Here is a 27869-nt window from a genome sequence, read left to right on the forward strand (position 1 = left end):
TCATTAACCACACGTTTATTAAAATGGTGTCACTTTCACATTTAGATTGTTTACAATCCGCTGCTTATTTCAGATGGGGCATCAGCAAACCCAAGTAAACATCAAGTCTCTTCACACCTTTAGAAATGTGAATTAATACTGTACTGGAAAAACGTTGAGATTACTGACAAGTTGAAAAGAGTATTTGCCTTGAACTACTCCTTAATTCAGAAAAGCCTCCCATGAATGCATGTAATAGATACCCAGCATCGTTAAGAGCATGTTTCCTCGGAAGTAAGCTCCCACTGAGTTCATTGGAATGCTCTATAGGAAGCAGGCCTAGGACTGTTGTCTTACATTAATGCAACAAGGTGTTTTCTCAAGAATGTGGAGTGGGCATCGTGCTATCAGTAGGAACCAGTTCATCAGAGAGGAAAAACCTGCATGAAAATTTCATGCCAAGGTTTCAACCAAAGGCAGAAAAAAACATACGGGTCCTTTGAAAATGGCTGTGTTAATTTTCTGTGTGCATGGATACACACTTATATGTTGCATGACTCATCCTTGAACACTTTCCAGTCTGTGTAGGTCTTTCACAAGGACATATATGCAGACAACATATGCTGTTCCATTCTACCAGTGTATGGGGGACAGAGTAGGACCAAGGATATGACTTTACACTAGATCGTTTGGCTGCTTTTGCACATCAAGGACTTTGTAGGAAAGCAGCTAACTGCAACATCCTCACCTCTTGCCAAGGCTATCACAAAGGAACAAGATAATATATTTGTACATTTGAAGCATTCCAAATGCCTTCAGTGCTCATCTTTAGATGATGGACATTTAAGCATATTATAAATCAGCGCATTACAAGACAAGGTTCTAAAAGCATGCGCAGCTAGCTGTGGGCAGCCCTTCAGCTCTGTATCTAAACTTGCTCACATGCTGCAGGTTCTCTGGTTGTTTTCCAGCTCTCTTTGTATGTACATTTGTTCTGTCTCGGGATAAAGCAGACAGCAATGGCAAAACAGACACCGTGATAAACAGACGACGTGTGATGTGCCTGCTATACGTAGCCCTCATGGCAGTGGTGGTTGCCATTGATGAAACTGAACGTGACCATTGATTGGTTGGTGCTCTTGAGAGAGGTCATTCGCGTGGTGCTTCTGCCCATGCTCTGGGACCTAATGAGAACACGAGCTTTGCAACATGTCAGCTGATGATTAAACTGTTTCCTAAAACTTTTGCTGAGCAGGTAGAGTGCAAAAGGGTTTATGCAAGAGTTAGCAAAAGCTAGGATTCGAGCACAGAGAGAGGTGATAAAGTGCAAAACGGAAGTGTCCACCTCTGAGTAATGGTATGACCGATATAAGTAGATGATATGATTGGGGAGCCAACAGAAAGCGAAGATGCAAACAAAAACCAGGACTGTCTTGGCAAGACGTTTTCGGGATTCCATCTGAAAAAAACAAAGGGGATTGTATATCAGCAATTTTGAATTCAGCTGAAGAAGCAGACACTTGTTTTTTGCCAGAAGATTGCAAGGGACCACTTGGAACTGGGTTTCCAATCCTGTGAAACAGTGCAGTGCATTGCTAGAAAATGGGAAAAGACCCCTTCTATAGAAGAAGATTTTCACATTACTGGTCTGAATTGCATGTTGACTTGCAGGCGTGTCTAAGGTCGGAAGGAAGACGCATAAACCTGTATGGCTTAACAACATGGCCACAGCTTTTATTTGTTAACACTCAATGGTTGGCAACCAAAATAGACACGACAGAAGAGAGCCCAACCTCACACAGTATCTGTGCATTTCCATGCCCAGCGCCTTCAGATGCTCCCCGTCTCCTCCCTGGGTCATCTCTCGCTGAGCTTCCCCACTGGAAGTGTTCCAACCTAATGTGCCAGAGAGAGGCGCAGACCTCCTCTGACACCTAGGCCACTTGGCTCAGCGAGCGTTCAGCCTCCCCAGCCGGGTTAGCCTAGCTCACTCCGAGCTGTCTAGCTGAGGCCCCAACTTATACAGTTTGGTCCTTTGTTGAACTATCCAAATCTGCTCTCTCCCCGTGCCATTTCCGCCATGAAAGCTGTGATGAAGAACAAATTACAATTCAAAGCTGGAATAACAATGCAACATATTACTTTAACAGGGGGTGGGTGGGTGGGCGGGTTCTGTCTGCTCGCTGGCTTGCCGCCTAGGGGAAAGAGGGAGGGCTGACGCTCCATGCACCTTAAATAAGTGCGCTGAGCGCAGGGACACTGCCTGTGCTCATGCGCCCTCTTCCCTCATGCCCCCCCAAACTCCCAGGAACACTTGAGTCCCCTTTCTCCCACCCACTGCCTCGTCAACGGAGGCTTTGGGGCTAGGTGAGTTCCCCAGCCTCATTTATTTGTTGTTGGTTCAATTTTGAGTAAAGCTATACAGGGACAGGGGTTCTATACAGAGAATTTCCTTCCATTAATGAGCTGTCTCTGAACTGCTATGGCCATTTCAAACAGTGCTTTCTCCCCCACTCCTGTTTTGCCACACAATCTTCTTCAGAGGGTTTTTTTAATATTCTAATTTGAGCACTATAGTGCTAAACCAATATAGCACCTTAGTGCTATAGTGATGCTATCATGATGTAAATTGTCCTCAGCCTTTCAGATGAGTGGTAGAAAAATTGAATAAATAAATAAATACATAAATAAATGCATGAATAAAATATTTAGATGACTTAGCTTCATTGAGTTAATGGAGTCAAGGCATCTCAATAATGACACTATAACAATGAAGCATGTATTGGTTTAGCACCATAGCACTCAATGTTTTTTAAAAGGTCTGTGGAAGACTGGACAGCAAAATTAGGTAGGGGAAAAGTGGCATTGTAGGAAGTGTTATGGCATATTTTAAGCAGCACACCACAGCAATTCAAAAGTGCAATAAAGGGGTTCAATATTTCTTAATTACACTGTTCTTTCACTAATATCTAGCAAGCAGCATTTGACTCCTTTCAATCTAGACTCCTTTTTTGTTCTGAACGAGTGACCAGGCTGTTGTTTTTGCTTATCTCCTGCCAATTATCCATTGCTGCTGCTTCTAAGATGTCTATTGCACGGGAGGCATTATGCCCCTCCGCCACCTGGTTTTTGGTCTGTGGCTAGTTGCCCTGATGTTTCCCATGACCACATGGGAAGTCCTTGCCCTACTCCCCCCCATCTGCCCCTAGGGATTTGTGTACACACGGGAGAGCCGAAGGTCAGAAAATCAAAACTTTCTCCTGTTTGCTTTACATTGTCATGTGACAAAAACTATCAATCCTCCTCTAGATGCATTTTGTTGCATTTGAGCATCCTCCCCTTTCCAAGTCTGAAATCATTATAGTGTTTGTCCAGTGTAATGAAATTGCACCGCCCCTTCAGAGATTTGTATTTTTGAAGTCAAAGTTTTTCCCTCATCCCACACTCACTGTGTGTGTGTGTGTGTGTGTGTGTGTGTAGCTGGAATCACCTTGCTAACATAAGGCTGCACACTTGAATCTAAGGCTGCACAGCGTGCCTTCACAGCTGTATATATCCTATTATATATCCTTAACACTATTTTGCTCCCTTATCTTTAAACAGCCCGTGGCGCCACGGGCGCCATGGACTAAATAATTCGTTAAGCCCCCTTGAGGTGGGCTTTGTCCGTGATGAGGCGTCAGCCCGCCGCCCGGGGGAGCCCCCAGCAGTCGCGCGAAGCGCGGCTGCCGGGGGTTCCCTGCCTGGCGGACTGACGCGGCGAGAGGCGCGAAGCGCCTCTCGCCACATCAGCCCGCCACCCGACGGAGCCTGCCTGCCTGCTGCCCAAAGAAGCCTGCTGCCGCCGCCACCGACGCCGCCGCCGACCAGCCCGCCGCCGCCGTCGGTGAGTCCTAGCACCCGCTGCATTTAGCTGCAGCGGGCTTGATTACTAGTATATACAATATTTCCACTCCCTTTAGAAGAAGAAAAAGAAGAAGAGTTGGTTCTTATATGCTGCTTTTCTCTACCCAATGGAGGTTCAAAGCAGCTTACAGTCGCCTTCCCATTACTCTCCCCACAACAGACACCCTGTGGGGTGGGTGAGGCTGAGAGAGCCCTGATATCACTGTTCGGTCAGGACAGTTTTATCAGTGCTGTGGGGAGCCCAAGGTCACCCAGCTGGCTGCATGTGGGGGAGCACAGAATTGAACCCAGCTCACCAGATTAGAAATCCGCACTCCTAACTACTACACCAAACTGGCTCCTAACCATTGCACCAAACTGCGGGCCAAAGGGACCTACGGCCACCCTCTCACGCCCTCCTGCCTGGGACCCCTTTCAAAGCCCATTTTTACAATGGGCTGTTATACTAGTATTATATATATAATATAATATTATAATATATATAATAAGAAAGGGGGTGAAGGGGACTAGGGGGGATTTCATTATACTGGAATTGCATTGTAATGCAATCCCAGCCTTTTTTTAAAAAGCTGTGCAAGGATTTGTAGAACTGACGCTTGGGGGGAGGGGTAGATCAATGCTCCAATTGGGGATGGCCTGAATTTTCTACCTCTAGACAGCCCAGTGCCAACATATGCCCTGTTGTAGACCAGGGCAAAAAATGGAATGTACATTTCTCTGCCTTCCCTTGCTGCAGGGCAGCTGAGGGCCTGAGTCGCTGCAGTCTTGGGACTGCCCTGGACCATTCCAAATTCTGTTAGGAAGCGGGAATTAGCCCCATGTGCAAACAGATGGTGAGGTCAGCCAAATTCCTTGTGCGGAATCTGTCCAGGTGGCTCAACCACCTTTGTTTGTCATGCTTTACTCTGGCCATATTGCCAAAGAGCAACTAATGGGCTAAAATACTGTGCATTCTGGCCAAAGACCATGTGATGGTCTTTTTGTTGTCATGGAGAGAATCACAAATACAAAACTTCAGTGTGAATTATGCTCCTCCAATTTTCATGATGTATAATCACCCCCCCATGTATTCTGCCTTGAATCTCAGTGAGAAAGGTGGTCTATAAATAAGATCACATGAGACTCAAACTGAGATGGTGCCATTTTGTGCGTTGAACAAAATGAGGGAGACCAGGCAGAATAGCTCTGTGTGACTCCAGCATAGGGTCTAGTGAGGCAATCAAGTGGTTCTTCCTTATATAACCTGATGATAAAGATTTTCAGGTCAGGCCTAGACAATACCAACCAGTGGCTTTCCTAGTCTTGCTCCTGATGTTGGGTCCTTCTTTGTCTGATCCTCTCTCTGCTTCCCCGTTTACTTTTCATTCAGCCTCCTCAGCTAAGCCCTCAACCAGCAATTTACTGTGTCTCTGATGCAAGAATTCAGTGCAAACTATGCAGTAATCACACCACTATTTCCCTGAAGCTCAGCACTGACAGTCTATTGACAAACCTACATGACAAAATACAATTTCCAATATATGGGTGAAGAGAAAAGCTTCAATAAATTAATTTGTTCAGCTCCTCAGGAAAGTGTTCATTCTGCCCTGAAGGAAAAAAGCTGATAACCAGCAACTATGCAACCAATGTAACGTATCATGGATACTTTAAATCCTCTGTTCCTCTCAAATCAATTGATTGAAAGGAAAGAACTGACATGACAAATTATGGATAACCTGGCTTGCTGAGAGGCAAGTTTTATCAAAACATGAAATGATAATTAAGCTCTGCAAGCGAAACTTGCTGTGAAAGCAAACTAAACACAACTTTCAGTAGTGTGATCTTCAATAGATACTAAAGCTATTGCTTTGCCATCTGCACCTGCAATATAAAGCCAGAAGGCAATACAATCAATGTCAATAGGTATTTATGTCTGAAAACGACCTATAAGCCTGGCATATAAATCTAATGTTAAATCATGGAATTGGTAGGGTTACATTTCACACCGATTCCTCCTGACTGGTAAGAAACCCTAGTTAACTTCCTATCCTTTCAAATATAAGATACAGAGAGGCAAGAAAAGACTGAAGAAGAGGAAAGAGTGTTTGATAAAACCACCAACAAGTGGGAATCCACAAGGACTTGCAGGAGGCATCTCACGTTCCCCCTGCCACCATAGTCTCTACCCTTTCCTGTTTCCTTCTCTCCTTCTAGGATTGCCAACCTTTGGGGAGGGGTGTGTGGAGATCTCCTGGAATTCACAACTGATTTCCCAGCTACAGAGATAAGTTCTCCTAAAGGTTGTCTGATTGAGATTGGGGAATCCCTGGAGATTTGGGGGTGGAGCCTGGGAAGGTGAGGTTTGGAGAGGGAAGCAACCTTAGCAGGGTATAATGCTATAAACTCCACTCTCTGAAGCATCCGTTTTCTCCAAGGGAACTGATCTTTGTCATCTGAAAAGCAGTTGTACTTCTGGGTGATCTCTAGACTAGTCTTACCTTTTGTAAACGCTATTAATTTAATGTTCCACATGATGTCGTAAACAAACCACAAAACTCCCACCAAACTCCAGCAACAATAGAAATTTTATAGCACTTAGGGGGAAATCCAGAATAGTGGATTCCCCCCCAAAATAAATGCGACACTTCAGAGCACAAGCCGCAACACATCAGCGAAAGACATGTGCGTTCTCAAAATAGCAGTAGAAAGAACGTCCCTCCCTAGCTCTCACCTCCGAGCTTCCGAAGAAACGATGGCCATTTCCCCCCAATCCCTTAAACAGGCAAAAGCAACAAATAAGCAAGGCTTCTTCAGCTGAAGTCCCTCCACAGAAGTGCTTTACAGTAGAACAAAGCTACCTTCTGCAATTGTCTTTAAAGTTTCTGAGCACAATGCAGCCCCCTGTTCGACACTGCCTATAATTTTGGCTAAAAATCGCACCCATCGGGTTTTTTTTTTAATTGAAGAGCGTGTAAACGATTAAGCACCAGCTCCTACGCCAGCGAAAAAGATCTTTCTGGGACATTGAATGAACAAATATTCATTGCTACTGATGTTTTGGGGTTTTTAAAAAAACAGTTTTTAAAGGGAAAGGGGCTTTCGGGAGCATAAACACAACAGTTCATTCGCTGTTCTGTTTGATTGATGGCCAGAGGCGGGAAGAAGCACAGAAAAATATTGCCTCCTTTGTTGTGATTCCGGCAAGACTGGAAACCTGTGGGGAATAAATTGACCGCTACTGTGACTTCAATATTCTGCTAGAATTGAAGGTATGCGGAATGATGAAATTCCACTATTAAATATAGCGTTTTTGCATACTGCAAACATTTAGCAATATTGGCCGTTGTGCAGAATGGCCCTAAGAATTTCCTAACCTCTTTCTCTCCTTTTGGCAACACCTATATCTCCCTACCTCGTTGTCTCCTTGCCTTGCAGGGTAACACCTTCCAGACCATAAAGAACACTGACTCCTTTATGAATGCTGGCATTAAACAGGCCACAACATTTATTAACTATAAGTGTTGGATGGGATGGGGGAAAATCCCGCCATCTTGTGATGCCCCTGGCCACAAGGCAGCCAAACATTTTGCTTCCCAGCAGGAATGCCTGGGTCTATCTGACTCCCTGCCAGGCTCCCCGTGCCCCCAATGACCTGTTGGTTGTCAGGGAAATGGCATCTTGGGAACCCGCTGGGGTGCAAACCTCTGCTGGGTCCCCCTACCATCCAGGAATGCAGCTCTGCCGTCCAGGCACTCCTCCTTCTCAGCCATTCTCTAGCCTACATTTATTCTGCTTTCCATCTTCCATTACATTTATTCTTTATTTACTTATTTTATTTCCCTGCACTGGGAACCAAAGCAATTTACATTATTCTCTTCTCCTTTTTTATCCACACAACAACCCTGTGAAGTAACTTAGGCTGAAAGTATGTGACTGGTCCAAAATTACCCAATCAGCTTCCACAGGAAGATGGGGATCTGAACGTGGGTTGCATATACCCTACTCTGAAGCTCTAACTACTACACCACACTGACTTTCATAGGCTGGCTGCTGTTGAACAGTAATAAGCAGCCAGATCTAGTCCATAATGCAAGTCAGAAGATATCATCAGAGGTTTCCTCCAGGCCTAGGGTTGCCAGCCTCCAGATGGTACCTGAAAATATCCCAGAATTACAACTGAACTCCAGACGACAGAGGCCTATCCCCCTGGAGAAGAATGACAGCTTTGGAGGGTGGACTCTATGGCATTATATTCATCTGAGGCCTCTCCCCTTCTCAGCCCCTGACTTCCTCACTCTGCCCAAAAATAGCCAGACATTTTCCAAGCTGAAGCTGGCAGCACACACCAGACCTGGCCCCATTTCCTTCTCAAAGGCCAAATTAGTGCTCAGAAGGCCTTGTCTTCTCCCCCACCCCATTTTTTTGTTTACGGAAACTGGTCTGGAATAATATGGTTGCCTAGCAACAGCCACAGAGAGAAACTGATGCTTAAAGTTACAGGCATTCCTTTTAACATTTTTGGATTTTTTATCTGCTCAGTGTTGTTGTTTTGATTTTACATTTTTCTACAAACCATTTATCTCCAAATCCTTTTCAGACCTGTTTTGCCCATTTACGGCTCCAGACACCGGATTTAAGTATCCAAAGATATCCTGACCTTGCTATTATAATATAGTTGTTTTATTGTTTATACTACTGTCATGAACTGCCCCAAGCTCATTCATGGAGAGCGGTAGTTTATAAGCTGAAATAACATCAACAACAACAACAACAACAAATTTGTATGCCAATTATTCCTAATCATAAAGGGTGATTTATAATCTGGGGGAGCCATCCAGAACTTTTTTTGGTGGTTGTTATGGTGGTGGGAATAAGAGATTTAGATAGCTCCTTCTCCCCACATCCAACAGCAAGGGGAGTTATTTTATGCTTTCTAATGCTGGGAGAAAAAAATCCCAGGCTGCAGATTTCTAGCATCTAGCAAACTGGAATGAAACTTAATATTATGGAGTTGGCTGTAGGCTATTAGGCACAAGGCTCTCATTAAATGTATGCTTGAGATCTGTATCTTGTATGCATATACCATAAATACACCTATATAAAGTTGCTTTATCTGGAGTGTTTTGTTATGTCCTATTTTTATTTGTGGCTTGATGGACATTCAGTAATGTTGTATACATGGTGGGCAATAATGAATGAAAGGTTAAGAATCACTATGGCAAGCTATTAAGTACAAAACTTTGATTCTAGTACCTGAACTTTTGCTTTTTCTAGTCAAGGCTGCAAAGCTTGGCAATTGAGTTTGTGTTCATTTTCAGAGTGGGTGAGAGAAGGATTGTGCATGTAGCCTTTCATGCTGCAACCTCTATTTCAAATCACTCACCAAGCCTGCAAGACCAAAATAGCTGGAGCTATGATGTGAAACAACACTGCTCAAAAAAACACTTTTGGACATTGAACGGAAGCATAGATATTTTATCAGCCTACTAGCATTTTCTCCACTACACCAATTTTTGTGGCACGAGTCCAATAGTCTGACAAAAATCAAAAGTTCTGCCTAGAGGGCCATGGCTAGAAATGTTACATGGATAAATAACTGTGGAATCACATTTTCATTTTAATGCATTTATGCAATTACTGTTACTTACCACACAGAAGCTGTGTGAGCTCCAAAATTTCATTATAGCCAGCCCAATTTTAAAACCCCTAGATAAGCTACACCAAACTGACTCAATCAGCCTGGAACCATTTGGAGAAACAGTTAAAATGAATTTTTTTCTACATTTATGGAACCCTTTAAAACATTTCAATTGACTTGTAATGAAGTTTGATAATTAGCATTTTTTTTTAAAGTTAGACGTACCTGTTTTCTAACATGCACATTTCCTTCCACTGGTAGGTTGTAAGCACTCCGTATCAGATTTTTAGCAATGAAATAATAGTAAACTGAAATAACAGAGAGAGGAATGATGTAAAATATCAGAAAGGAAGCCATTGACTGAATTTTTGGATGTAGCTCGTTGGTAAGTGGGTAAGGTGTACAACTAATGAATGTTTTATTGGTTCCCTTGTCATAGAAAGGGCGCAAGTCTGAAAACACAGCTTCAGGAATGGCCAGCAGCATGGATAAAATCCAGATCATGACAGCTTTCAAACAAATCTTCAGTAGAGCGTGAGAGGCTTGGATGTCCATTGGTCTCACTATGGCTTTGTACCTAAGGACAAGATAAACAATTCTGTTACTAATCTTACGGCTTAATTTATTAGAACAAAACCCAGTTGATTGTCTTTTTACGTGAAAAAGAAGTTTGGTCATGAATGCTAGTCAAATTCCTTCCTTCCTTGTCTTCTAGGATTACTTGCTAAAAGAAGGCTAGATTTCTTGTGGGAGACACTTTATCTCAAGAGTCCCAACTGAGAGGTAACAGCTTGGTAACAGCTTTGTTCCCCATATTTTGGTATTCCTGTCTTCACAGTGTATGTTAAGATCTGATAAAGTGCTGAGTTGTTGATGTTTCCCAGTTGTTAATAAATGATAAAAAGCTCCAGCAAAGGCTATTTTGGCAGTACTGCTATAAACACCTGATGTTGTCAAACTCTGTTCATTAAGCAACCTCACCTGCCTTTGTACATGCCCTGATTTCATGGCCACACACCAGAATTTCTTGGCAGACTCAACAATGGGGACTATTATCTGATTAATGGACATTTTCCATCTGTTTGGTTTTGTCACTCTAAAAAAAATACGTTCTTATTATTTATTTATTTTGCTGACTGCTTTGTGTATTTTGTATTTTATCAATGAATGTGTGTCTAAATTAGACCTCTGAGGAAGACCCACTGAGGGTCAAAATGTGTCAGGTCTAAGGCCTAAGATTGTACAGTGCATATGATATTTTTTCAGTAACGGTCTATGGACTTTGTGTGTGTTTTTAACTTTAAAGATTTTTTTTAAGCTGAGCACAATAAATATTTATATCATTTTGTAACCCGTTGTCTAAATTGCACAGGCACCCATCCTTTCAGGTCCTAGCTAACTCCAGTTGGTTTTTTTGTTTTCTGTTCCATGCAACATTTCTCCCCTCCTTGTTCTTTAGTATTGCTATAAACACCTGATATTGCCACCTCTGTTCATTAAGCCACCTGCTATCTTATAGTAAACTAACTCAAACACTTTATTTGCTATTACATTTTTAAATAGCTTATTTATGTCAAAACTAATCCGTGTTATCAATAGATGTAGAATAAAGGTAAAGGTATCCCCTGTGCAAGCACCAAGTCATGTCTGACCCTCGGGGTGACGCCCTCTAGCGTTTTCTTGGCAGACTCAATACGGGGTGGTTTGCCAGTGCCTTCCCCAGTCATTACCGTTTACCCCCCAGCAAGCTGGGTACTCATTTTACCCACCTCGGAAGGATGGAAGGCTGAGTCACCTTGAGCCGGCTGCTGGGATCGAACTCCCAGCCTCATGGTCAGAGCTTCAGACAGCATGTCAGCTGCCTTACCACCCTGCACCACAAGAGGCTCTTTATGTAGAATAGACCCAACTAAATAAATCCTGAAGATAACATTCTCCAACTATAAATTCATCTCTTTCCTCTAGAAGGCTGGTATTTGATCATAATATTTGCCTTGATGCAAACAAAGATAAACTCTTTTAAATCATGATAATCCCAGTGGGAGTATAGCTGCTTAGTTCTCTCCCATTGAAATCAGTAAGACTTCCAAGTGCTTAACTTGAGCACAGCCGTGCCCACTTTCAAGTGGCACACAGATTTTAATGTTTAATGTTAGAAAGCAAACTCCTGCTGGCTTCAAGCCTAAATCCCAGCCCCGATGATTTTTGAAAATGTAATTATTTTATTCTCTACAAAATAATTTATAAAAACTTCCTTTCTAGACGGCATAACAATTGTGAGTGCTAAAAACAGAATAAATGATGTCCTGCATATGTTATCTTGAACACATTTTTCCAACTTTAATTTGTGATGTGTCAGCAATATATCACTTTGGTACAAACATCCAGAATTAACAAAAGTGGTGCTTAGCTAAAATACACAAATATAGTCATGTATATTAAAGTGCTTTTAAGAATACCATTTGGAGTGGACATTTGAAGGCTGTATGCTAGGTAGAAACTCAAGTATATTGTTTAACTTCAATATTATTATTATTATTATTATTATTATTATTATTATTATTATTATTATATTTATTTCCCGCCTCTCCTGACAGGCTCGATGCGGGTCACAGCAACTAATCCCATTAAAATTCCCATTAAAACATCAATCTACTAACATGACGACTAAAAATCCCATCCCTCCCCCAATTATTAAAGAGGTGAAGAGGAAAGGATAGGGGAGTAGCGTACACTCCAACTCCTAGGGGGGGGGGAGCGATGTCCCTGATTCGCTGACCCCAGCCTCAACCATAGACCTGGTGGAATAGCTCCATTTTACAGGCCCTGTGGAAAGCTGACAAATCCCGCAGGGCCCGCAGATCACCCGGGAGCTCATTCCACCAGGTAGGGGCCAGGACTGAAAAAGCCCTGGCTCTGGTCGAGGCTAGGCGCGCTTCCTTCAGGCCGGGGATGACCAACAGGTTCTCACCCGCAGAGCGTAAGGCCCTGCGGGGGCATAGAGCGTTAGGCGGTCCCTCAGGTATGTGGGTCCCAACCCGCTTATGGCCTTGAAGGTTAAAACCAAAACCTTGAACCGGATCCGGGCAGCAATTGGCAGCCAATGCAGTTGCCTCAGCACCGGCTGGATGTGGGCCATCCAAGATGTTCCAGTGAGGACCTTGGCAGCTGCATTTTGTACCAGCTGTAGTTTCTGGGTCAGGGACAAGGGTAGGCCTGCGTAGAGCAAGTTACAGAAATCTATTCTGGAGGTGACTCTCGCATGGATCACTGTGGTCAGGAGACAGGTAGGGTGCTAGTAGCCGGGCCTGGCTAATAGTATAGTCAAATCTGTGGATACTTAAATCTGGAGATTAAAGCCATAAACAGACAAAATGGATCTTTCTACAAACCTAAATATGACTCAGGTTTTCAGAAAAATATGAACTCATAAAAAATGAGAAAAGTTAACCTGTACCCCCAGTAATAGAAACAGTGCCTGTGTTTTAAATAAATGAATATCCTCAGTTGCCCTTGTAGGCAACTATGAAAGTATTGCCAGCCTTCATATCTTAGTTTCCCTGCTTTATACTGGGAAGGAGTTAGCTTGGTGCAGTGGTTAAGAGTGGTCGCTTATAATCTGGTGAGCCAAGTTTGATTCTCTGCTCCTACACATGCAGTTGGCTGGGGATCATGGGCTAGCCACAGTCCTGATAATGCTATTCTCACAGAGCAGTCCTGTCAGAGCTCTCTTAGCCCCACCTACCTCATAGGGTCTCTGTTGTGGGGAGAGGACATTGGAGGTAGAGATGGCGCTTCTCTGCTTCCATACATTTCTTTAATGTGTGGCTTGCTGGTTGCTCTCCTGTAGCTCGCACTTTTTAGGTTGGGGAATCCACTTTATGCAATTCCCCAACTAATACTTAAAAATGGCATTAGGTTTGCTGGGAGGTTGGCACGGGAGGTTGGTGACATCATGTGAGACACCAGCATCTTCAGTCGGTAAGTAAAACGCTACATTAATGCGGTGCAGAATGGCCCTGATATATGAATCATGTCCACCTACTTTTCGCTGTGAATATATATCTGAATATGAATAACCTATTTGAATAATTAATAACACTCACCAGCTTTGTAATCGAAAGCACCCATCCTGAAAATAGTTTCTGATAAGATAAATTTGTCTATGGAAGCTTGTTTACTGTTCAACAATAGGCAAAATGGCTTCTGCTCAGCCTTTCCTGCCAAGCATATTTCACTTAATATAAAACCAAACATCAATTTTCAAATATGGTATTTGTTTTAGAAATCTAATCAGGTGACTGGAAAATAATTACATCAGCTGAGTTTGTTGTTTATTGTTCCTTCCAATTCCAATGCAGCCCATGCCAGGTTTTACCAATAGGAATTGAGCAATGTGCAGGACTTCTAAAAGGCATCCAGTGCCTTGCAGGGTCTGACTCTTGGTCCATTAGCAGTTGCCAAAACCGCATGCAAGTTTGTAAGATTCACTGTCTCGGAATTGAATCAGAACATAAATTTATTTGGTGACACAATGATGTGATTTTTCCCATACCCAAACAATAGTTTCAAATTACTTTAAGGTGAAATCAACATGAATCACACCATGAGATTGCCTAAATTAGTTTACAGAAAGGGGAAAGCTATCAGGTGAATCCGTCCAGGTTATAATTGGTTGAGTAAGCAAGATCCTAGTTACCTGAGCAATAAAGTTGCTATAGAAACCCATTAATTCACAGAACAACATAAAACATACTTAGCAGTGCATGAGTAAGTAAGGAGCCAAAAGAGTTGGCAAAAGACAGAGCAATCTCTGAGCAGAAAACAATATCATGATGAATTGTCACAGTCAGTTATGACTGTTAGATGGTGTTCTGCAATTTGAGATCTGGCCAAGTTCTTGAAGATTGCAAATCTATTTTTGCAGGTTTCTTGCTGTTTCAAGCAACACTGTCTTCAGTACTTAGCATGCCCAGGTGTTTCTTAAGACTTCTAGGCACTGCTCCAAGGGTTCCAATCATAACCAGCATGATGAACACCATCTTCACCCAGGGGTGCTCTAATTCTATGTATAGATTTTAGTATTTTGTGATCTTTTTCTGTTATTTCTCTTCTATTTTGCTGTCTCCTGGAATTGCATTGTAAATAATCTAAGCCCTGTTTCTCTCTTTCCCCCCCCCCCTACAGTCATGGTATCAGGGGTGTTATGCTCCTGGTGTTTACCTTAGGGGCGTGTGTTTGAATCTATCCAAGCAATTGCTTGGGTAGATTCAAACACACACCTCTATATAACACACTCCTCTATACATCAGTATTTTGTGGTATATTTTGACATCCCAAATGTTTTCTCAGGGGAAAACAGAAACAAATCTTGAAAAAATTCCAGATATATTTGGGAATTATGTACTGGGTGGGAGCAGATTAGAATACCATACCAGTATTGAGATCCAGGATTTTTGGGAAATGCTGTGTTTTTTTTTTCTGGTCCAGCAGACCTGAACCACAAACTACTAGTTTTAAAAAATTGCATTCCCCTAATTTATTTGTTTGCAGTCAAGAAGTCCCAACGAATCTTTGTTTTATCATTCTCCAGGATCTGTCTGGTTTGTGCTCCCATGAATTTCTGGCTGATGGTAAGCCATGCGTCTTGCAACGATTCCAGTGCAACATAGCTGAAACTCGATGGAGACATTCTTTATAATCAGTTTGAGTACTTTTATGGCAGGTACTGACTATATGGTTGACTGTTACTTCCTTTAATGACCTTATTCTTATATCTTGCCTTGCCTAATCGGCTCAAAGAGACTTACAATAATAGTGAAAACATTTTCAGTAAAAACCAAAAATAAAATAGCAAACCCCAGATCTCTCCCCCTTTCATATTTCATCACAGCATAGTGTTTACACTTAAGTAACTAACCTCACATACAGGTCTTGTTGGACCCATACCAATAATCATAAGAGTAAACCAGGACCGTTTACAGACTCTCCAGATATATATAAAAATGACAAGTACCCCTTCCATGCTCATTGTCCTACACATGCAACAGATTGTGGGGAGCAGTTAAACATATCAGGCAACCAGACTTTAAGGTGAAACTAATTCATATTATGAATATGTCTTAGTAGTCATACTTGCAAAGCAGGCTCATCTTCTTCAGGAATTACAATTGGCTGACAATGTAAAGTGCACACACAATACATACACAAAGGCTGGGATCCAACTGGGTATCCCTGCAGAGGGAAGTATTTCTGCCCATGGAGTGCAGCTTTCTCACTTCCCTGTTCCACTGCATCAACAAATACCTCCCTAAAGACTGAGTCAGAGAGGCAAAGGGGGCCAGAAACAGCATTATGAACTAAAGTGGGAGAAGAGAAAGTCTCCTTCCAAGTCTCTTTGGAAGGAAATCATTCAGTTTGCAAAGATGCTTCATTTCATACAACCTGCAGAAACTCTATTGGTTTCTTTTATCTCAAGTCATGGAGACTAATTGAAGTGCCTGACAGAGCTAAGCAAATATACACAAAGTGCATTTTGAAAGCCCCTAATAACAGTTTATGGTGTTCCGGAAAGCATTATACGTGCATCCCTCTTAACTCACCTATGTAGCATGAGAGTAATCTAAAATATCCTTTACTCTTTGCTCATATAATTCCAACAATTTGCTCTATAGTACTGAATAAGACATTCTCACCTGGATGGCTCAGACTAGACATGAGATCTCAGAAGCTAAGCAGGGCTGGCCCTGCTTGGTATTTGGAAGTGGCACCACCAAGGAATCCCAAGGGTGTTAGCAATGCCAAACCACTTCTGGTTGTCTCTTGCCTTGAGAACCCAGGATGTGTGTGTGGAGTTCCATAAGTCAATTGTGACTTTATGGTGCTTTCCACCCACGATCGCTGTATAAGACTACTGAGGTCCAGGGCTAGCTGTCCTAAGTGTACATGCTCAGAAGTAAGTCCCACTGTGTTGATTGGGATGATGTACGACATGGACTCAGAATTGTGGCCCAGAATAGGAACCCAGTCAAGTCAAGTCAGAGTTCCTCTGTCTTGTACTCCTTCAGTTTTTGAGGATGGGATTATCCCAGCTGTTTATCCACAACTAACACTGTATACCAGTGGTCCCCATCCCCAGTTCGGGGACCTGTACCAGTTCGTGGATCAGTCGGTACTGGGCCGCGGCTCCTCCTCGTCCTCCTCCCCAGCTGCTGCCTTGGGGGCTGTCGTGCCACTCTGCTGTCGGCTCGCCTTTTGTGCTCTCTAGTGGCCGCCATGGCTGGGGCTCCCCCTCGGCGTGGCACTGCACAGCTGCTGCTGGCAACGCCCCCCAGCAGGCGGCAGGGAAAGCAAGTGAAGGAGGGGCCCGGGCGATGGTGACGTCCCTTGGCAAAAGACTACCCCCCCCCCAGGCCTCAGTAAAATTGTCAAGCGTTGACCAGACCCCGGTGATAAAAAGGTTGGGGAGCACTGCTGTATACCATTTCTAGTCCCATCCCTATCCCTATTTTGTCCATATAAAATCTCAGATAAGTGTCTCCTGGTACAATCAGAATACAAGTTCACTCTCTTGGATACTGTACCATGTTTCATATGCAATATTTAAAATATTTGCTCTCAAAGCATATGATGGCTGCCTACATAGAATCATAGAGTTGGAAGGTACCTCCAAGGTCATCTAGTCTAACCCCCTGCAGAATGTAGGAAACTCACAACTATCTGCCCACCCACAGTGACCCCAATTCCATGCCCAGATAATGTCCCCACAGAAAAACCAGAATGCCTAGCCAGTCTGATCGGGAAGAAATTTGCCTCCTGACCCCAAAGTGGCAATTGGCATTTCTATGGGCATGCAAGAAAGGGCCGCAAGAGCCAAGTACCAACACAATCCTATCTGCCCACCCACTCACAATCTGCCTAAGTCCACAAGATCAGTGTTTCTGTCAGATGGCTATCCGGTGTCTGCTTAAAAACTTCAAATCAAGAGAAATCTACTACCTCCCAAGGAAGCCTGTTCCACTGAGGAACTGCACTAACTGAAGAATTTCTTTCAGCTGTTTAGCAAAAAATTATTTTTATATTAATTTCAACCCATTCGTTCTGGTCTGACCCACTGGGGCAACAGAAGCCAATTCTGCTCCATATGACATCCTTTCAAGTACTTTAAGATGGCTATCATAGATCTCTGATATAAATGTATTCTAACAGTAGCTAAATTGTTGGTGCTTATTAATGAGAATTACCTCTGCAGTTTATTCAGGCCAGGGTCTGTTAACATACATCCCAATGTATGGCTATATGTGCGTTCAGAATGAAATATAAAAAAAAATATTATTTTTTCCAGACACTGCACCATATGCAGTAGCTCCCTGTAGCATTTTACATGGATGGAAAATCTATATTTGTAAGAGTCTCACACACAACAAATGTGAGTTATGAACCTCAAAGGGCCCGCAAACCTCAGAATATCCCTACGAGCATTGTGAATTCTTTGTGAGAGGCTACTAATAAATAAGATTTATCATGCAACTATATATTTTCTCCACGAGAAGTCATTCCAGCAGAGGTGAAGCCAGGACTGATGATATTTGTATCTGACCAATAAACTACTTCTCTACTGAAGCTATCACAGAAACACATCCATAAAAGAAATGGACAAGAATATGCTACTACCTGCATACTGTACAGTCCAATAATTACATCACAACAGAAGCCTTATATGAGAAAGTCCTTGCTCAGTATAATGATGAATCTAATCTTATGTCAAGCTATGAAAGCTAATTGACACAGCAGTTGTACTCCACAGGTTCTACAAAGGAGCTGATAGTCTGGTGCTTTCAGTAATTAATATCCTGCTTAAGAACTGGCTTCCTCCCTTTAAAAACATTCCAATACAGATACCTTGAAGATGACATTAATTTAATTTTCTCACTAAATCAATGAATATTGACTTTGGCCAAATATCAAGCTCACAAGAAAACTTTTCCTTTAGCTAGGTGCAAACAAATGGGGCATTCAGATAATATGATCATTTATAACTAAAAAATAAACAATCCAATACAGTGCTAGACCTACAGGGGCAGAGAAGTCAAGTGAACTTGAATCTGCCTTAGAAAAAGGCTAAGAACTTTAGGTTCATGACCCCAAGTGGTTCAAATCAGTCTTAACCCAAACCCTGTGCGGTTCTCTGCGAATCCCAATAGAATAACAATTCAAGAATTTGGGGCTGGGGAGAGAGAACTTCTGCCCCAAACAAATCCCAAGGGAAAGGCACTGACCTTGTACCTTGCATGAGCCAGCAGTGAACCTCAGCAAGGGAAATTGTGTCCCAGGTTGAAATATGACACGGCCTATCTCACCTCATGGTCTTCACTGTCTACAAAGAAAGCCAGTGAGGAAAACCTCACTGGAAACAGGAAATAAGCTTCAGTGCAACAGGCCTGATATTTTATGGAGACAGGACTGTTGCCGCAATGCCCTTCAGTACTTATTTTAATGTACTGCAGTGGAACTCTGATTCATGACTGGGATCAACGGCCTGTGCAAATAAAAAGAGGCAATAATATATGGCCATTGTTATTTCTTAAGTGAAATATTTATCCTTCCTAGCCCACTGCAATCACTGCACTCCTTCAGTTTACATCCACAAATGCCACAAATGCCAAAGGCGAGTTAAGTACACACACTGCTCGTCAGAGCTCTGGGCTTGTTGTGCTTAAAATGTCTCACTGGGAAGCCAATTCAGAAAACGTCAGATGTTTGCGCCGAGGCTGCTTGCAAATGGACAAGAGGGATGAAGAAAGGCAAACGGAATCTGTGATTGTTATGAAGTCCCGTGCTGTATTGACACACTGGCAGGCAGCACAGGATATGCCTTTCTGCAAAGCAAATGACACAGATATGCATATTTATCTACATGTACACCAGGCACGAAATAATACAATGCGACCTAATCGGAAACAATTGCCAGGAAAAGACTCTCTAAAACTTTGTTTAGCTTCCTGTCAAATTAATACAGGAGTCTCCATTTTAAAGAGGTTGTGATCAGCCTTGAACCCCTCTGGAAGACCTCAGTGTATTTTTTTTTAAGGGACAGAAAGCTTTCATTGCCTCTGAAGGATGCTTCATGCAAAATGCTCAGGGAGAAGGGCCTGCTGAGCCCATTTCACTAACTGGACAGGATAATTTATGCACCGTGTTGTCCTCCATTTGCTGCAAGGACAGGTGGGGGATCTCTGCAATGGGTGCATGGTGGGTTGGCAGCCAATAGGTTTGAAACGGAGGCTCTAAAAAGCACCCTGTAGCATCCTGAAAACTAACTGTCAGTAATGCAGGAAGTAATCACATTGGCACATGCTTGAAAAAGCAGACCTGGAGACACTTTTACAGCTTCACAATATTGATACTGTACCTCGTGGCCACTACTGAACAGATGGTCTGTGCTGTTGCCTCTGGCCGCATTGATCGCTTCTTGCGTGAAGCTGATTGATTTCAGGCACTCTTCATCCATCCGTCTTGAACAGGGAATAGTTATTGCTTAACTTTATAGAACGGGCCATTGGTCTGTGGAGGCGGGGATCATTGTGTGCATCAGCATTTGCACAGCCTGAGCAAGGAGCTCTGGATGGTATCCTACAGCTTTATCCCTTCCAAAACTATCAGGGACTCCTACTGTAGGCCTCACTATCTGCCAGAGAAAATCATTTTCTCCCTTTTATAGCTGATGAATTGTTGGCCTCATATCTGAGGCACTGGCAGAAACATGGGAAAGATGTTTTTTTGGAAATTACCAATGGATTATTTCAAGCTTTATGAGTGAAGCAATCTTACAGCTCCCCTTTGCCTTGCAGGACTCCATAGATCAATCTAAGGCAGCCTTTTCCAACTTTTTTAACATGGAGAAACTCCTGATATATTTTTCAAGCTTTGAGATACCCTAGAAGTGGTGCAATCATGCATAATATGGTTTGTTTGTTTATTTATTTATGCTTTGATTTATACCCTGCCACTCTCGACAAAATACCCATAAAACTCCCCTTAAAACATTAAAACCAATACAGTAAAATACCAATATCAATCTCAAGATGGTGGTATAACTCTAACAGGCCCAGAGACCCAACTCCGATGTTCCAGCCAAGCCGATGATGGGGTTCCAAAAACACGTAACACATGGGTTCTAACATAAACCTGCCAACCAGCAGCTTCAAAGTAGGGCAGGACACACAAATAGAATTCGTCACCCCCCTTCCCCGGCCTCAACCAAATGCTTGGTGGAAGAGCTAAATCTTGCAGACCCTGCAGAACCTAGATAGCACCGTCAGGGCCCTCAGCTCTTCTAGGAGCTCATTCCACCAGGTTGAGGCCAAGGCCAGAAAGGGCCTGGTCCTGGCCGAGGCCAGGCAGATATCCCAGAGGTCTGGAACAATTAGAATAGCTGTGTATTTCCACCCCCTCCAAGCCTTTCATGGACCACTTGGAAACTGGTCAATATGGCCATATATGGCCATATCACCCAATGGTTTACAAATTTAAGCAATATATTAAAAATTAATAAAATCCCACCCATTCAAGAAACCCTTCCAGGGCTGTCAAGAAATTCCAGGGTTTCACAAAAACCTTGTTTAGAAAGCCTGTTCTAGGGCCACCTTCCCATGGGAGCAGAATGCAAGCAGGATGGTTGTGGATGCCCACCCTGCTCCTGAACTGCTTTCTGGTGTCCCACCACCCTCCTGCCTGCTCCATGCAACCTGTTGCATTCGTGCAGAAGTAATTCTCCCTTTCACCTTCACAGCTGAGGTGCAGCACTCAAAGCATAATAGCTCAACTGAGGGGGATTTAAGGGAGCAGACTGTGGAGCTTAATCCCCCTCTCCTTCGACTGGCTGGGCATGGATGTTTCACCCACAATCACCCTACAGTTCTTTCTTTGAGACAGACCTGGGGTTTTGCTTATATATTTGTTTCCTGATCTGGCCCCCAAAGGGAAAAGTACAGGAGACATGCTGTGCTCAAAATGAGCATAGCATCATGCAGAAGTGCTCCCCAAAAGCAGTGCTATTCCGCTGGCCACACGGAGCAAAATCCTCATGTGGAAGTAGCCAAACAGCTTCTTCCAAGTTCATTATTCCTACCGTCTATGGCTGAGATTTGCCTGCTTTTTTTTTTTTTTTGAGTAGGGGAATGTCTGATTTTATTTTTGTTTCCTTGATGTTCTTTCATTCCCATTATTGTTTCCCTAAACAAATGGGACCAACTACCTTTGCTTTTTCTCCCTGGGCTGTGGGACAGAGACATGAATGTGCATCCCCAATGGAAAACATTTCTCTCCACAGAAGTGAGCAAGAAGCCTTTGCATATTTTTCATCTATGTCATGAGTTTATCCCTTTTGGCCCAAACGTCACTTGAATCAAGGATAAAAGAGATTTGGGATCAGCCAGCAGCCATGTTGGAAAGGGTGAGTAACTGGTCTCTCATTTTCCATGGTATCATATCCACCGACCCTCTGTGCTTTCACCCCTGCTCTTTTCTCTAATTATTTTTTCATCAGGTATAAAGCAAAGAGAGCAATCCATAAACCCAAGCAGAGCAATTCAGAAAAGATAAGACGCACATACAGTTCAGTGCCATTCTTTGTAATGATCCTTAATCTTGCCTTAACTTCCTCTAGAACTGACCAAGGGAAACTAATTTGCTTTAGACCTTGTTGTCTCCAAGATAATGAAGCAAACAGGGTACAGATACCTCAGGTCCTCTTACCCTCCCCCCCCGCCAACATCCCACTTGAAACATATTTATCATGCACCTGAATTTTTTTACAGCAAGGTTACCCCTTCTCTCTCCATATTAATGTATGACTTCTGTCTGACTGTGATGAATAAGCCCATGGAAATTGTTCCACGTACCTGCTAGCCACCACTGACTCCTCCCCTGGGCCAAGTGGAGTACAGCCACATTCAGGATTAAGCCTGAGTGGAGTGTCCAACAAGAACTAGGATGATCTGTGTTTAAATCAGCACTCACTGTGAAATTTACTGGGTATAATTTGGGTTGTTATTCTCTCTTAGCCTAGCCTACCTCATAGGGCTGTTGTGAGGATAAAATGGAGGACTGAAGAACTATATACGAAGTCCTGAGCTCCTTGGAGGAAGGCAGGGATAAATATTCATAAAAATAAAGTTGAATGCAAAAAAATGATGGGCATGTTGGCAGCTATCTATTTCACCAACTGTAGGCATCATCCACAATGGCAAAGGTCACTTACATTGAATTCAGCATATTTTTTCCACAAAGCCAGTAGTTTGGATAAGAGAAATATAATCTACAATCAGATATGGCATAAATCAGTTCTGCCTTTCATACTCTTTTGAAGAGTGATAATGATGTTGGTGAAGGTACAGAAAAGGTCAGCTAAAATGATTGGTATGATCTAAGAAATCTGTAATTAGGATGTCCTTTGGTTGTTGTGTGCATGATTGCGGGCACTCTGGGTTACAGCTCGGGGGGGGGGGGTTAACCCTTCTACTTGTCTGTTTCCTGCTCCCAGTTGTCCCCCTGGATCAACTATTAGCTGCACAGATATTGTCGAAATCCCTATATGTTCTCTCCCATAGGGCCACATTTTCCTCCGAAGTGGATGCAAATTAATGTCATAGGGGAAAAGATTAATCTCCATTCTTCCTGAGAGCCATGTGAATCTTCACTCTCCCATGAGCCTTAAAAAATCTTCACACTCCCATGAGTCTTTTAGTCTTAAAAAACCTAGGGGAGATCCTAATCCTGGGTCTTCCCAGTTCAATCTTTGTTAGCATTGATCTGCCTGATGGGGAAAGGCTTCAGAACCTGAGATGTCATGGTTTGCCAACAAGGAAACTGGAGTTGTAAATGACAGCTGTTTATATTATGAGTAGTGTGGAAAGAGTGAATAAGGGAAAATAGGCTTATGTAGCCTCCTTCCTGGTGTACAGTCTTATGACGTACAAGCAGGTTCCTAAGTATATTCAGAAGTGTAGTCTGAACAGTATAGCCTGTCACTCTATCACTTCATTCAGTATAGTCTGTAGAGTGGTCAAGTGTTTCACTGGACGGCACATAATCCGTTCCCAGAATGTATTGCGTAAAGATATGATGCAAAAAGATGTGATGTAACCAGACATACATACCTACATACTCACACACACACATATACATATATATTGAATGGTCAATGCAGAAAGTGTCTTCAGCCAGTGATATTAGTTTAGCCAAGTACAACCTGCATGTTATGACTAGAGATGTTGGAAGCCAGCCACAAGGGATGTTACCATCATGTGAATCTTCCTGAGCCATCAAGCTTGGCCCAAACTAAGCCTAGCAGACACTAAAGCATATGCGTATCATGACGATTCTTTCTTTTGTTCTTTATGAGTCCCTGTATGTTTTGAGTCAGTCTTGCTCCCCAACCAAGAAACTGCATCACTGACTTTACAAGGAACCTTGGCACTCATCCAGGGCTAGAACTCAAAAATCACAGTTTCTGGGAAATAACTATGACTGCCTTTTTTCCGCCATGTCCTATCAGTTTAATATAGGTGCTTGTTCACAATCTGCTCAGCTTAAAGAAAAAAACCTGCATTATTTTTAATTAGCATTTGATATATCATTTGTTGATCTCATTTGTTCTGGACAATGAACTTCAGTTTACAGAACATTACAGTATGCTAATACAAAGCACTGGGACTTGAATGGGAGACCACCAAGAAAGGCTCTGCGAATGAAAGCAATGGGAAACCATCTCTGCTTCTCACTTGCCCCGAAAGCACCCTGGGGTCACCATAAGTTGTTTGAAGCTTGCTAACACTTACACACATAGAATAGAAATACACTGTTTTTAAACAAGTTTTGAAAAGAACTCAGTTTTATAATGACAGGTGTTTGTTGAACAAATATAACTGGATTCATGGCAAAGAAATCAGCCATATATAAAGGAATGATGCAAAATTGTGGGCTATCCTTTTCCTTTCCTAGAATGGAATTCAGTGAGATGATTAATAGTTATAGTTTCTAGTAATTCCATTGCAATGCCAATCCATTACTTTTCTTGCTGTCCTTGTTAACTACAAAATAGTTTGTTCAAATCCACCATTCATAAAGTTCAGTAGTTTGTTCATTCATTTTTTTTCCTAGAGAGGCATCATGTATATGCAGGAGACGTGTGAATACTCTGTAGAAAAGACATTCACAGATTCTGGTTTTGCAAAAGGAAAAAAAAACATATAAACTCTGATGTCTTGTGTTCATACCCTATATTCAGAATGTTTTTAAACAGCTTTAGCCAGGTACTGAAGCTTACAGTTGTTTTCAGAATGATTTTTTTTTGCATAAATAGCATGTGGCTTTCTGGAATTTGCCATGAGTTAAATTTGAAGGAAAGAAGTTAGGAGAACTATATCATCAGTTCTTTATAAAGACTGCAGAAGTTAACTATATATTTCTTACCATTTTTGTCTGGAATGAAGTCTCACTGCTTCCAATAGAAATGTCAATATTTTAAAATCATATTGTCAAGCCCTTTAAATGGATCTATTTAGCATCTGAATAATGAAGTTCAGGTCTCTTGACTAACTGTAATCTCTAGAAGTCAAATTAATTGTTTAATATTATTTTAACTGATTTTTTAAAACAAAATTAAACATATTAGAAAGTGAGTACATAAATCCCACTGAAGGGGGAAATTAGAGTAAGTAGCTGTTTTACAATGAGACACATATGGTTTTAGATACTGATTTTAAGCAGCCCCAGAGAAGTATGTTTATCCTCCTCTGTAAATCTATCACAACAATGAAGCACTGGAGGAACACCAGGAATTTAGAAATAACTGCATTCAATAATATTCCATGTTCTGGGTCTATAAAAAATTACACTTTTGCTCCAGGGGTGCTTACCTGTCAGCAGACAGAGCCATAAGTGTGAAGACTGACACCCCCACTGAAGTGAGCTGGATGAAAGGGATCAGTTTGCATCCAACCCGGCCAAACAACCACTCAGGAGACAGGTATCTGCTGGCATCCACAGGAACACAGGTGAGCAAGAGAAGCAAGTCACCGATGGCCAAGCTGGAAATGAACAAGTTAGGGACATTTCTCATGGACTTCACTGTACAGAAGATTTTTATCAGTGTTATGTTCCCAACAAGCCCTATCAAAATGATGATCCCATAAATCGTTGGAATTGCATACAAGAACCTATAGTAAAAGAAGTCTTCATTCAAGAAGGAGTGATTTGCATGATGAATAGCAGAGCTGTTACAGAGGATTAAGTCATCCAATTCCACATCTAGTAAAATGCATTCCTCAGAAGCCATTGTCAGGTTTTGGTGCAACTGGATAATGACAGCTTGATTTAAAATTCCCACATCAGTTCTCTTGAGTTGATTTTGTTCCTCCTTGGAAATGATCAACAGAAGTGAATGTCTGTTCTAAGTGCCACCTACAAAATAAAGCTCACCCATTCACACAAGAAAGCTTCAGCGTTAGATGAGTTCCAAAACTTTGGTCTCTTGCCTATTTATTAGGCTTCAGAATAAGGACACCCGTGCATTGCTGAGATGATCTATCAAACTGAGAAATAGAATCCATAGTCCAGTATCAAGTTTGACATGCTGATGATTTCAGGGATGAATCAAGTGGATTACTTTTTTGTAAGAACTTTTAGTAGTGGCTGCCCTTTCCCAGTTTTGTTCCAGTTTTCAGCTCCTGCACATGGAGCAAGCTCCACTTTCAGCAAAAGTAAAAAGCTGCTCTTTTAAGCACACATATCCTAGAGGCAGTGTCTTCCGGACGTCAGATCTCTCCCTGCTTCTCACCACAGCAAGCCTCCTTAAATGAAGCCTCTTGTTAGCTATAGGGAAGCTACAGGCTTTAGCTGGAGAAAGCCAGCCACCTACTGGACGCTTGACTCACTGCCTGGTCAATCGCATTTTGAAATGGGCTTTAAACCTTTTCAGGATATTTTTGTCATCATTTTTAAAATATTGGTTGGTTGTGTAAGCTGGAAAGCACCTTGTTTTAATGACTCACAAGTCTGGTGACAGTAAAACTGTCCCTTGGGTTTTTACCCTGCAAACGAGACTTACACAAGGGATTCAGGATGCTAGATTCTCAAAATGGTTACTTCCCCTCTGCCAGACTCTACTACAAACAAATCAACTGAAAGGCTTCTCACCTTGCTCCCTGTCCCCCCTCCTCCCTCCTGTCCCACCCCCACCCTATCTGCTGGCATGTCATGCTGTCCTGGCCCCCACCAGTCTCCCAAGGCTGGCCCTGCTCTCCAGAAGGCAGGAGCAGCCTCTGAGGCATAGTGGAGGCGGCCTCAGTCCAGCAACACACAGTGCTGTTCTGTGCTGTCCCTGCCCCTGCCCCTGCCAGTCTTCTGAGGCAGCCCCTACTCTCCGGAGGGCGGGAGCAGCCTTGGAAGACTGGCAGTGGTAGCAACGCCACCAGATCAATGAGTGTGTCTCAGTGCTCTGGTGCCCCTGCCACGGTCCATCTACTGGCGCTGTCTCTGGGGGCAGGACAATGGACTTCATGTCCGTAGACTTCTGTTTGAGGGAGCAAGCCACTAGATGTTCCACATAAATAAACTATCAGAAGTCTGCAAGGACTTTTGGGGAAGGGTCTCATTTCTACTTCCTCCACTATTTCCTCTTTCCCTTCCCTGAAAGACCCCACATCCTCTCTCCTTTTCCTGCTTCCTTCTCACCTTCCCACCCAACAGCCAATCTACTTTTATTTGCTCCTCTGTCTTCAGCTTTCCCGCCCTACCCCCAGCAGCCTGTAGGTTGAGTGGAGCTGGCTGCTAGGCCTGGCCCACTTGAATAAAAGGGAACACTCAAGGTCTTGTGGGGGTGGGGTGCATCCCTTTCTCCTATGTCCTGCTCCACATATCATTTCTCCCTTTCCTGACTCACATCTCCTTCTTAGGCATTAATCCACTGACATTTTATTTCCCTCCTGTTTCCAGCTATATGTATTATTTATTCACTTCATTTATACCCTGATTTTCTCCATAATGGGGATCAAAGCAGCTTACATCATTCCCCTCTCCTGCTTTTTGTCCTCACGGCAACCTGTGAGAGAGGTTAGGCTGAACGTACATGCCTGGCACAATTTCATCTAGTGAACTTCCAAAGCAGACTGGTGATTTGAACTTGGGTCTCCTAGACACTACTCTGAAGCTCTAGCCACTGCCCCACACTGGCTTTCATAGGGTGGCTGCTGTTGAACAGTAGAAAACAATTAGGCTCATGCAAGTCTGGCGGTATCAAACACTCAGTGGTTGCTGCCAGTTCTGATTCTGGTCTCAAGGACATGAACATCCCTGGAAACAGTCC

At 42.8% G+C, this 27869-nt stretch overlaps 1 protein-coding gene across 3 annotated transcripts; it reads right to left on the minus strand.

Moving 5' to 3' along the window:
• On the minus strand, positions 1-26339 carry GRPR (gastrin releasing peptide receptor). 3 transcript variants are annotated; one of them, XR_013232027.1, is made up of 4 exons: positions 25423-26339; positions 9728-10079; positions 617-1438; positions 1-559 (listed from the first exon to the last, which is right to left on the minus strand). XR_013232027.1 is itself a non-coding variant. In XM_077343163.1 (3 exons), the coding sequence occupies exons 1-3, from the start codon at positions 25839-25841 to the stop codon at positions 1046-1048; spliced, it is 1164 nt and encodes a 387-aa protein (XP_077199278.1). In that variant the 5' UTR covers positions 25842-26339; the 3' UTR covers positions 1-1045. The 3 variants fall into 3 exon arrangements, 2 of the variants coding, with proteins under 2 accessions (XP_077199278.1, XP_077199279.1); XM_077343163.1 differs by having other exon boundaries at positions 1-1438; XM_077343164.1 differs by lacking the exon at positions 25423-26339 and adding an exon at positions 18781-18951 and having other exon boundaries at positions 1-1438.
• Between the last annotated feature and the right edge of the window lie 1530 nt (positions 26340-27869).

The sequence above is a fragment of the Paroedura picta genome, chromosome 6 (assembly GCF_049243985.1).
Source record: "Paroedura picta isolate Pp20150507F chromosome 6, Ppicta_v3.0, whole genome shotgun sequence".
In the NCBI taxonomy this organism is placed as follows: Eukaryota; Metazoa; Chordata; class Lepidosauria; order Squamata; family Gekkonidae; genus Paroedura; species Paroedura picta.